Genomic DNA, 13,315 nt, shown 5'->3' with positions numbered 1-13,315 from the left:
GTAATTGTTTTATGTCTAATTAAATAATGGGTACAAAAAATTCGATGCTTACAAAAATGATGTATTCAAAATTACATGATAATTTTTTAGCAAACTGCATGCGTTCGTACAGCAATTATTTTTTAAAGTTAAATGATTATTTCTTTACTCTGTTTTAAATTTGAACTTTAATTTATTTGTTACAGAATCATCGTAGCGACGTTGCAGATTTAACTCCGCTGTTGCGCATCGGTTGGTGAGTGATGAATTAATATTTTTCTTGAGGCTACGGATATGTAATAATTTTATTAATATACCATATACATCTATATACATCACTATATACAATATACCATATACATATATCTAAATGCATATATGAATCAATTTAATAAAAATTAACTGATAAATGTATATAACATATTTATTGCCTTAAAATATAATAAGGATAAGTTGTGATAGATTAGGATAAACTTAATTCTGAATTATAGAATTTACTGTATACTGTTTAATTTTAATATCATATTACAGTTTAAGTTATCTTTAATACTTCCTATAAGTCGCCACTGTTCAATATCTCTATAAGTTAACTAAAACAATAAATAATAAATTGAATTAGAAGGAGCTAAGCTGAATGTTTATTCTAAATGTATATATTTCTGTGAGAATAAATAATAAATAAATAGAACATACGTTTCGATTCCTATTGAGTTATTTTTAATGTCGAATAAAAACGTTATTCTAATCGATTTCTTACAATATAAATTTATATATATATCATCCCTAAAATGCATTTCTTACGCATAGGTATTTATGTCTCTCGCAATAGTTTATATGGTAATTATTGCGAGAGACAAGTATAAACAACTATACGTAAGAAATGAGATAGAGCAACAATCGGGAAGTGAGCAACTAATTAGCAATAAATTAGCACAAAAAGAATATACCGTATTTTTTAATTTTTTTTTATTTTTTTGAGTGGCTGTGCTAATTTTATTCTTATGCTCGCACAGCCATTTCTTCGGAATTGACTGGAGCAACAAAATCAGGAATAGAGCAACAAATTAGTTACAAAAAAGCATTAAATTTTTATGCAACTTTTATTCGATTGTGCTGAAGTGGCTGTCAGCTTAATAGATGTCAAAAATATAAGTATATACGTCATTTAAATATATAATAATATAAATAAATGAATAGAAAAAATAGAGTAATGAAGATATACTGGAAAAAAATCTTGTTTTATAATTTAGATTCAACCAGAAAAACACAAGCCAAACACATTTCTAATTAAATCCATCACATCTCTTTGCTTTAGTCGAGCTAACCAAAAATTCAAATTATAATAAGAAATCTGAGAATTCTGATTCATATGATAAGAATTAATTTTATTTGTACTTCTTATTGACACAACCAAAACATTTTTCAGTGTGCGATAACTTTCAAGTTTCTAGAAAGACGAAGTAGAAAGATTTCCAAGGCCCGAGTTATTATCAGAAAAAATTTCAAGTTCTGACGATATCGGGAAGTCCCGAGATACTATAGCCGGATGCTATTCCGTATTCAATGTTTCCTGCCCACTTCGTTTCCCTGTCGTCGCATATAGACGGCATTCTGAGTTTACCCATTTTGCATCCGAAGATTTTATCGTGATTCACTCTAGCGTACGATTTATGTAGCGATGCGTCGATACGCAGCGCATCAAGTGTAGAAGAGTTCGCGCGATTGGCCGTGGGAAGCACCGTCTTTTATCCGCGACTCCACCAGAACTTCCTCAAAAATTTATATGGATCTACCATTGATCTCTCGTAAACGCGTAAAGGTGAGAACAGTCTTCGCCGAAGCACCCGTCGAGGTGAAATAAACCGGCTTCATGCCGTTTACGTAAAATCTGTGTACTTTTCCAAGAGTCGCCGTGCAGACTTCTAATACATTCCAAGAATGATTTATTGTTTTTATTTCTATCAATTTATCGTGACAGAAATTCACGAAGCCGTCTTTAACCTGTTGATTAACTTGTTAAATGAGCAAGCAATACATAGAAAGAACAATTTTGCTGAAGTATCTAAAAATCTAACTATAAACAGATTAGAAAATAATTTTGTTGAATCATTAAAATAATTACGTAGAACGCTTAAACGTTGATGATAATGTCATAATCATTTTTAACATTTTAACAACTGTAAGTTTAAGCGTTTTATATAATTATGTCGACTGTCCAACCTAATTATTTTCAAATTTATATTTAACTAAATTTTTACATCAGCAAAATCATTCTTTCTGTGTACAAAGTAGAAAATACAATCGTAAATTTATGTAAAAACATAAAGAAAATCATATCAAGTGAGAAATATCAAATTAACAATGTAAATTAAAAAGAAATAATTATCAAATTAAGGCGAGATTCAGGTCACAAAAATATGCAAAAGAAATTCGTAGCATACAAATTAATTATAACGTTAATCATAAATACACAATTTTAAGGCACCTATTTGTGAATTTATTGCAGTATCTCCAACACCAGAATGTTTGAAAAGAATGTTTTTAAATGATCGTAGTATAAAAAGATCCGTACATATACAGACAAATTTTGGTGTTCGAAGTACTTTAAAGAAATTTTTATTGCTGTTCGTACAAAACTCGTCATCTGTCACGTATTGATATTAGGAATACCTAAGAATTTTTTTAATTTATTATATATTTTCAAAACAGTCATAACTACCATCATTTTTATATGCGCGTTGATTTAAAGATATTACATTATAAAATTTCAAAGTATCAATAACAGCATTGTGCATAGAATATTTAATTCTTTGTTGCCACGCAACGGAAATAACATATTTAGGTATGACATATCCAATTCAATTCGGCTTATAATTTTTATAAAAATAAAAATACTGTAAAAATTTTTTTCAATTAGCAGACATTAAAATTAGAAACATAATGATACCAATAAATCTTTACCAATATATCTTTATTAATAAAAAAATTATAATCAATGAAAAAAGTTTTGAAAAAAGAAAGCTGGATGTCTGAATCTCAAAATGGCAATAAAAATACGTTGATGAATAAATAATAAGATAATTATCGTTAGAAAAAAATATTTAAAATGTATTTTAATTCTAAACTATATACAATATATTTCGGAGTAATTTTTAACAATATTAAATACAAAAAAATCCTAATACCATTTTGGAACTTCAATCAATCTCGTCCGTCGCAGCTACGAATTTATTCCGCATTCGGACGCATCGTCTCACGAGCCCGTATACGTGTTACGTTTGAGATCGGGAGATAGTTATGCAGATAGAAACGCTGCCGCGCGCGCCTGGTCGAGACGCTTGTATTTACGCTTGAGGTCGCTACATTCCGTTCTGATTATTATCCGCAACCTCAGGCAAGCTGTGGCGTGGCATCGGTGTACCAAACGCGCTCCCTCGCACATGTGCGAAACGTGTTTGCATTAAACTGCCGTTTTAAACGCGTTATGACCGCCCTCCGAACGAACATCGACCGTAATACTTCTTAGAGTTACTATAGACGCGAGCGATTCTTCACAATTTCAAGGAAGGTTATATATATGAGTGTTTGATGTGTGGTGGTAAAATAGGTTTCTAACAACCGCAAAATAAAATTTTGCGAAAGTTGCTCCAATTAAAAAAAAATCCTCCTATATTTTGCAACTTCTTTAAAATAATTTCAAAATAATAACGTAACAGTGGGAACTAATTATACGTTCATTCTTAGAAGATACCTAATTGAAGACGCAGTTCACGAGAACAGTGGCTTCTATCATTTGGTTATGGAAAGTTCGCCGTGCCAATGATTACTTAGACCTCGATCTATGGGCTTGTGCGATTATTATTTAATGATTACACGAACGTGAAGAAATATGTATGTGTTACTGTTGACACTCGATGGTAAGATGGTCTTACAAATATTTTCCGTTGTCAATGGATTGTAGAAAATAATCTCACAATCTACCGGAATCTTAAATCAGAAACACAATTTCACACTCTGAAAACGCGCGTGGGTGTCGATACACGAAATATACATTTGATTTCTATACCGATCAACTCAAACATCAAGTATGACTAGTGTCTACTTTAGATACGCGTCATCGCAAGAATGATATCATCGAAAGAATGCATTTGTTCACTTCGGTGATCTAGATAAATGAGGACAGAGGAAAAAATCATATCTTGCTTACTTTGTTAAACCTAAGATCCTGCATGATTTTATATGACACTCATATCTCACGTCACTATGGTAAAAATGAAGATCTTTGGACTAATAGAAATATGTATATGTAATCAAAGTTCAGTAGTTAGGAAATGATAGAAAAAAATGACTGTAATAAATATAAATTAAAATATTCAGCTTTGACCTTATCACTTTTTGTACAGATAAAAAAAAAGATTCTCCAATTCATTCTGACAGCATAGAAAGAAATGCTTGTTTTATTATATGTATAACAAAGATAAAATAAAGATTACTTTTATCACAGAATACACCATATTTTACAATATTAATATTCCAGTAATTATAAATAAAGGTATTTCATAATTTTGGAAATTTTAACCTGCGTACAGAAAAACTCGAGGAAAACCGAATGTATGGAAGAACACATGCTGATTCAGGAATTTGCGCTTTCAAATTGCCATAAACATGGTGACAGCTTGGTCGGACCATGACTCTAAATTTGGCGAACATTTACGAACTTGAGATGTAAAACAAGTTTCCTCGTTCAGTTGCCGTCTCCGATTGGATAAATAGTTCCGATTTCTCATTAACATGAAAAAGTAAAACAGATTCCGCTTAATTTAAACCTTTAAAAGCTTCATTTACTTGAGCAAGCTTGATTTACTAAATAAACTCAATGACTAACAATAGTTTGAATGTTCAGTTCATCTAACTCCTGAATTTTCTAAATCTTCTATAAATTTTGCATAATATTAGAGTCAATGAACGGAAACTTAATTATTTTTAACTATATGGTTTATATCTTAATTATCAATGTAATAATATAATACTATAGCAAAACCAAAAATATAATCGCTAACAATCATTACGAGATTTATTCACTGTACTGTTTAACAAATGGAATCTCACTCTAAAGAATGAAAATTGCATCAGTTTTGAAAAAAGTGGCTCAATCATTAAAAAATTATTGAAACTTTCAATTTATTCTAAAAGTTAAAGAGTTAAAATAATTAGATAAAAATCTTATTATTAATTAAAGCGGATCTTAATGCTTACACATTTTAGTGTAAATTTATATGTGTATACAATTCTGCCAAAAATCGCCAAAATCAGTTTTGAAATGCAATCATGAACAGAACTAGAATAGTAATATCACATATTAAACTGACAAATAATTTAATAATATTGATGTTAATAAGCACCTTATAAGAATATTAATATTAATGAGAAATTTTTCGTAATAAATTATTCGCAGTTTTTAAGATCTCTTATTAACATATTTCTTATTAACATATTAAATTATTAATATTCTTATAAAATTGAAAAAGAATTCAACGATATGCAGAATTGGATGTATATAAAATATACAAGTATAAGTACCGAAAGTAGTTCATACCGAAAGATAGAAACATTAACATAAGATCCGTTTTGACCGATAATAAAATTTCTCTTAATTAAATTTATTTTCATCGATTCAATATAGAATTATAATGGTTTTAGAAAATTTATTATATTAATAAATTTTAATAAAATATTAATAAAAGTAATTATTACTTGCAAAGAATTTGACATTTGTTACAACAATTGCTAATATTGGTTTGACTTCAAAACATTCACTTGTACACGATACAATGCGATTGTATCGTGTGCGATTCAATTATTACTTAAATTGTTCTTCCAAATTTAACCTTCAATAGGATCACGGTCTTTATTCTTTTGTTAATGTCCGAGCGCATTAAGGCGATTCAGGTTACTCCAAAAAACAGACGCATCACAAAGGTCAAGGATCGCAAATTCTTCGCAGATCGAACGATTACAAGTGTGAGATGTGCGGTTCCTTCTATCTGTCTACTTAATAAACGCCCACCAGTTCACACGGTCAGAGAAAACAAAAAAGTATACGCACAGAAGGGGCATGCAAAAAAACGAATGGGTCGAGGAGAATCCGTTTGTGTCATCTGCTTTTCGGCTTGGGAGAATATCAAGCATCATGCTCCCTCGCTCGACATTGCAAGAAAAACGCGAAACGTCACACTTAACATGCATTACAAAATGTATGTATTAATTGCGCCATCAACTCTCACATGAGATCATATGAGAGTAAAAGTTTCAGCAATAAATAATTAAAAATAACATGTAACCATTTTACGCCTGCAGAATTGTTAGTTACGCAAGATACAATCAATATCACGTTCGTGCGCAACCATAAAGACTTGTAGTATAATAGAAATTAATCAAAGTTAGGAAATCGCACAAGATGATCTAATATCAAGCGCAAGTAAATGATCAGTGACATCGTTACTATCAATCATTTATAAAGAGAAACGATAATACGCAAATGGATCTACGAGATCTTTGAAGCTCAGATCACTCATTAGCCGATAAGTGGTCAATTATTCATCTGGAAACGATATTGGATCCCGATTATATCGCGGCGATAAGTTTCTTGTAAAGACTACGTTAAGGTACATCGTGCGTACTAGTCTACCAGTAGCAGCACTCGCAGGCATTATCTGAGAAATAGTAGTAGGAGACTGAGAGACGACTTCCGCACCAACTAGTTTTAACGATGAGCCATCGGCCGCCACCTTCCTTATCCCTCTTGCGATACGATGGGACTTTTCTTGTTTGTTTGCGCTGCGTCGACATGCACCGATGCACTCACGATGCATCGGTACGTGCCAAAGAACGACACGGAACCGACACACGCACGCATGCTCGCATGCTCGAAATCAACGAATACGTCGCAAGCGAACGACGAAAAACGTAATCTATATAGCAACAGCTGATGAATCGAAATCGTGATATATAAACGAAAATGCAAAAGTATCCATCGCATTTCATAAGTTTTCTAGACCACAATATTACGACTTTAGATCACTAAGATTTAGTTGATCTATTAAATTAATGTATCAATTGATTCATGAATAATCAGAATTATTTTTAGAATGATAACATATTGAGGAAAAAATTATACTGACGGAGAAAACTCGCTAACGGTCAATGACTTTTATGATCAATATTATTTACATATTTAATGCCAAATATGCGTTGTTATGTAATAAAAATGCTATTAGGTATTATTTATGTAAAATTAATATATCATTAGAATGTTGACGATATAAATTCTCGTCTAAGCTCTATGTAGATTTTCTAAGTGTATCCACTACAGAGCTAATGAATATTTAAACCAGTCACATGGAAATGTAATGGACACCTGTAACCAAATGCGCCTTATGCGAATTCGCAAACAAAAACCGGTTTACTCTCGGGTGCCATTGGAGTCGTTTAGTTAGATAAAGTTCTCTAAAACAGATGTATAAACATCGGAACAGGAAGGGAATACGGAAAAACAACCAAGAGAATAAAGAATGACTCGGGACTTGTTTCGGAAATTCGTGATCGTCGACATCGCGGCTAATTTGTCACGACATGCTTCGCCATTGGCGATCAATGAAGGCGATCGATAAGGCCGATGATCGATTTTATTGTGCTAAGTGAGCAGTGTTATGGCATGCTAAATGATCAATCGAGAAGGATGTACTGCAAGACTGCAAGACGACCTTCCACGTTGTGTACATTAAACAAGATACGCGTGATTTAGAGAGAGATCGCATCAAAATAATTTTAATTAAGAAAGACGAGAAATTTATTAGGACAGAATCATTCGCTCATCGTGCTTGGTCCATCGTGCCGAGAGAAATCATTTGCTCTTACGATGATCCGTTCGATAATGAAAAATATGGGCGAAGCTCACGGCGCCGATTCCTTTCACCGCTCCAATCTTCCGTTTCGGGACTAAGAAGTCGAGGAATCGAGTCACTTCCATGGAATCAGAATCGATTATCGTAAGAGAAAGTGGGCGTTGATTCACTCGACCTTTTTATATCAGTGCTGATCTTCTTCTAAGATCCGGTCATATAAACGCGATTACATGAAACGTTGGAACCTATCACGATTCGTATAAACATGCTTTTAATAGCGAAATTGCAAAACAGCGCGTCTAATCGTATGGGTTAAAGATAGAACGAGTGGGACTTTTGAATGCGAATGATATGTATACGATGATTAATCACACCCGCAGGCAATGTGCGAGATTTCAAATACGATTAATTTCTTAATGTTTACGTCAGATTTTAGATACGATGTAATATATCAGAAAATTTAATTATGAAACGAAGGTATCAGAAGATCTCATAACGAAACGTCGGAAAAAGTATAAAAAGATTCTTATATTATAATTATCCATTGAAATGAAATGTGTTCATTCTAATATAATTTCCAACTAATATCTCTATTAATGTTGTAGATAATTCAATATAATCATGCTCTTTAGCAGTAATTTAATTTACTAATTAAAGCATTTAATCTATCATAAAAATCAGGCTTTATATGTGATTTCTTATAACTAACATTATATGTGATTTCTTTTATAGGTCACTAATTATAAAATTCTTCAATTTCTTAAGATTAGTTTTGCAAATTTTTACAATTAAAATGCTGTAAAAGTATGAATTCAATATTGACTTACCTTGACTTTGGCGAGATAGAGCTCCAGTTCCTTGTACGGATCCATCTCCGCTGTCTTTTCACTTGTCACCTTGTCATTTTCATCACTTAGCACGAGCTTCAACCGATTCGGCATCTTCGCGGACGAACCATTTTGCAGACGACCATCACTTTCCTCCATAGTCTCTATGCTCTCACAGTCACCTCGACGATCTTACACGCATTTTTTCGTACATCTGCAACATTATATAAATAATAAATAATAAATTTATTATAATAAAAAAATGTACGAAAACTTATTCATCACAGAAGTAATAATATATGAAGTAATCGTGATAAAAATGTAAATATCAACTTAACGATTCGATTAAGTAAAATTAAAAGAAAAAAACAATTTATCAGGAATTGGAGTTCAAAAGAAACTTTAGGATTTTAAATTTCATTTAAATTTCTAGCAAAAGAAGTCTGGCAGAAAAAGGATAAATATTATCTACTGTAAAAATGTTAATCACACTGAAAGAGCAATTTTGAAAAATTTAGTTAAATATAGATCTGACTAAATAATTTTGTTACCATCAAAATAATTAGATAGGACAACAAAATTTGTTACTAGAATATCAAAACATTTTACAGCATTACTCATTATATTTAAAATCCTGCAAAACTATTTTAATGATCCAATAAAATTAATTTTAGATTTGTATCTAGACAAATTTTTAGATTATTTAGCAAAATTTCTCTTTCAATGCACGCATGAATTTATGAATAAACGATTAAAATTAATAATTGGAGAAATTATAACGCATATGGTACTATAATTGAAAACGAGAAAAGAGCTGAAAGGCCAAAAAGAATCTTTGAGTATATTCTGGCAAAGGCATTATATATATATAATTAGCTTCGCTGTGACTCACTGCGGCCGCTGCTTTGCGCGGTCCGTATAATCTTGGACTTGTCAAATACTTGAAAAGGGTAAAATGACCACCTGCGCTGTTATGATTACATTTGGCTAAATTTAGCGGCCTCACTAGCATTAGTCATTAAAACTAATTATATTCCGCGCAGATTAGCCGTGCCGTCCGCAATTATAGCTAATCTGAAGTCACTTTGTATCCATTTCCCTACTTCTCGAAATTATGTCGCATTATATCATTCGCAACAAGTCAACAAATCTGCACGCGTTTTCTTCAGATGAAAAACATATTCTTTCAAATGGAAAACATTGAGAAGTCTGGCGGATAATTTAGTAAGTTTTATGCTTCGTATTTGTCATATTTTTACATGCATTAAAATTTTTAATATCGTTAATTAGTGGATACAGAGTGTTCCGGAAATTGTGATATGATCGAAAAGGAAGCAATTCATTATAGAAAAATTAATTAAAAAATGTATAAAATATTTCCATTTCTTTTCTGACATTTTTATAAAATGTAATATAAAATGTAAATAACAATTTATAAAATAATAAAATTCATCATGAGTGAATATTTTGTTTTATTCTCTACTCAATACAACAAACATGAGCAAAGATAGTCTACAGCGAAATCTGTTACAAGTCAAGACATAGTACGCAACGAATATTTAAAGTCGCTTTTTTCCAAAAACAAAACCTTATATGAAAATATTTTATTCGATTATTTCGTCAATTATTTTTTCCTGTAGACTCATTCTTTTCCATTGATTTGCGGAACACTCTATACATAAAAAATTTCTAATAAGTCGCAATAAAAATAATCTGTGTAACACATAAATGTTCATGTTACAAATTATAATTCGATTATTATAATACAACGAAAAAATTATATAACGCATGTACAGAACTGACAAATGAACTATTTTGCATGTTTTGATAACTTTCTATAAATATTCACGTATTAATAGCGCCATAAAAATTCTGTATTATGAAACAGACGAGCTAGTTCTTTCGATGTAAGGCGATATATAGGGAGCATATAATGTACTGTAAAATGCAATCTGATAGAATAATTTCTCTCATTTCATTCAGCTGTGGCAGAGACATGGCGACGATGGATTGATATTTCTGTATATGGAGTTACGTTAATGGCACCGAGACAAGTGCGATAGTGAAACTAAAATATGAGCATGGCTTTACGCTCCGGCGAGCTAGCTAATAATAATTAATATTACATTTTGTACTCGCTTTCGACTACCATATATAACTTTATCATAACGAGTATTACTAAAAAAATATTGAATATTGAATGAAAAATATTCCGCAAAAAAATATTGAATCATTGGTAGCATAGGATCACGCGGTGATCCTATCTAGTAACTTAATACAACTCAATACAATCAAGTTTTATAAATAATGCAAAATGATTCTCATAATCTGTACGTAGAGTTTTTGCAATTATTAAAAAGATTCTAATAATTCATTATATTGTAAAATTCTAAAATTCTACTAATTTATTAAAATCTCTTCTCTATATATAATCTTACTCTTACTCTTTGTAAAATTTCTATAAATTTTCACAATTGTAAAACTAATTCCAATTGTACACATCTTCGGATGGAATATTTATTATTATAAGCATATTTCCGTTATTAACATGTATATAGGATGCCGTTATTAATATCGTATGCTGAAAAAGGAACGTTCGAGAAATTTCCTGTGTAAATATGTCATGCTGGAAAAGGAACGTTCGAGAAATTTCCTATGTAAATATGTCATGCAGGAAAAATTCCCCGTCATCTCTAAGGGTCACTTCGATCAATTCCGATTCACTTTAATCGACAGTTAGTTCATTGGAATTGGCCAATCGCGTTGTTGACAAATGCGATTGGTCAATTTCAATGGACTGTTTAATTAATTAAAATTCAATCAGAATTGGTTGAAGCTCTAAGAGAGTCGTCACAGAGTTGTTATCAGAGAATGTCTTGATGCACTCAATTATATTATGTAACTAAATAAACTTATTAAACTGTGCACGCAAAAAAGAACTTAATAATATTTGATATTAGCTAAATATTAGTTGCTAGTTCAAACCTTATTTTTATTAAAAGTTGGTTATTGAAGATAAAATACATTTGCTACCGACGTCCAACCTTATTAGTTAAAATTAAAAGCACACTTAATATGAGTAGCTAAGTAAGTGGCAGTTATTCCTCTATCTTAATCAAATATTCCATTCGCAATTATTTCTGGGACGCTGCCGATTACTATTCTAGCAGAGAATATTTTTCGCTGCAGCACCTAAATTTTAGCAGTTAATAAATTAAGTTTTGGCAACGACATTAGCTGTCTCTATTATAAAGATACATTTTAACTGATACTGCAGTTATATTTTAGCTGCGTTGGCTAATCTTTTCTCTGCGTGTGTAAAGAGATATCGTCGTATATAATCCTCCATTATAATTATAAAAATATTTTAGATTCAATTATTCTTTATTCAGAGTCAATTATTCTTTTTATGCGCTATGGAATACGTATGTTAATAGGAAGAAAATAAAAAACTCGACGCTCCTTAACAGAAGTTATGCAACGTATTAATCCTAGAATGATAAATACAAATGAGCGAGATCGTTTAATGCTAAGATATGCTTTAAATGAAGCATTAAAAGATTCAATCTATTAAAATTTAAAGCAAATGGAGATATGCAATTAAAAATTCTATTCGTTATTATATAACAATCTGGCCCCTAGTGGTCAATAATATAATAGATTGTAATTAAAGTGATTAAACTGTTAAGCAATTTGAGTTATTATTTGGTGTTTATTGTATCTATATTTTGAGTTTTATGAAGTAACACACACAATCGAATTACGTATTCCATAATCGGACTTCACATCGTTTCAAGATTTAACTTGACAGTGTGCTTATTCTGTTTTTCTTTTTAAGTTAATAATGAGGCTATTTATAAAGATCTAAATTATAAATATTTCGTCATTAAAATGTAAAATGTATGAAAGACTTGTGTTAAATGACTTAAGAGCGGTCTATTTTCCTATACATACAATTTACGTATCAATAGCAAGATTGTATCATTCAATATTGATAGTGTTCTGGGGTTCTGGGGTTAAATGAATATTGGCATAATTACACAACCGACTTTACTCGATATATTTGGAATTCGCCGTGTATCTTAATAGATCTACGAGCACGTGATCGCGAGATTACGAATCGATTACATTGCGACCTGTTGGAAGAATACAATACGATCGCCGTTACAATCATTGAGCTCGCCAACAATGAAGTCATGCATGAAAATACGAATCGCCTGCCCGTAATATTAGAAAATGACCGGATGTCTAATCGTGGTTGCTAGCAGCCAACGTCAGGTGATTTCACAGGTGAACGACGGCTCCGTACATCGCATCTTATGTAAGTACATACCGGATGACGGTCACGCTTAACTTACAAAAATGAAATTCCATAAGATCGAAATTTTTTCTCAAGAAAAAATGTTAAAAATGTTAAAGAATCTTTCTTTCCAAAAAAATACAGGAATTTGCTTTAATAGTAAAAATATATTTTTGTTTTAAAAAATTACTCTATAAATACTTACAGCTTTACTTTCCTCTCAATCTATTTTTACTTTGCAGTTTTAAAGATCAAAAAACATGAAATCTAAATCTCTCAAATCTCTCTCTCTTTCTCTCTCTCTC

At 31.2% G+C, this 13,315-nt stretch overlaps 1 protein-coding gene across 1 annotated transcript in view; it reads right to left on the bottom strand.

The window, feature by feature from the left end:
- LOC105620906 (rho GTPase-activating protein 7-like) overlaps positions 1-8,869 on the bottom strand; it is a 227,288-nt gene extending 218,419 nt beyond the window's left edge. The window contains exon 1 of the mRNA XM_012202383.1: positions 8,711-8,869. Within this exon, the coding sequence (XP_012057773.1) occupies positions 8,711-8,869 (159 nt within the window). The remainder of the gene's footprint in view (positions 1-8,710) is intronic.
- Between the last annotated feature and the right edge of the window lie 4,446 nt (positions 8,870-13,315).

The sequence above is a fragment of the Atta cephalotes genome (genome assembly GCF_000143395.1).
Source record: "Atta cephalotes unplaced genomic scaffold scaffold00030, whole genome shotgun sequence".
Classification (NCBI taxonomy): Eukaryota; Metazoa; Arthropoda; class Insecta; order Hymenoptera; family Formicidae; genus Atta; species Atta cephalotes.
The sequence above is the reverse complement of the archived record's forward strand: the minus strand, read 5'-3'. Positions and strand labels throughout refer to the sequence as shown.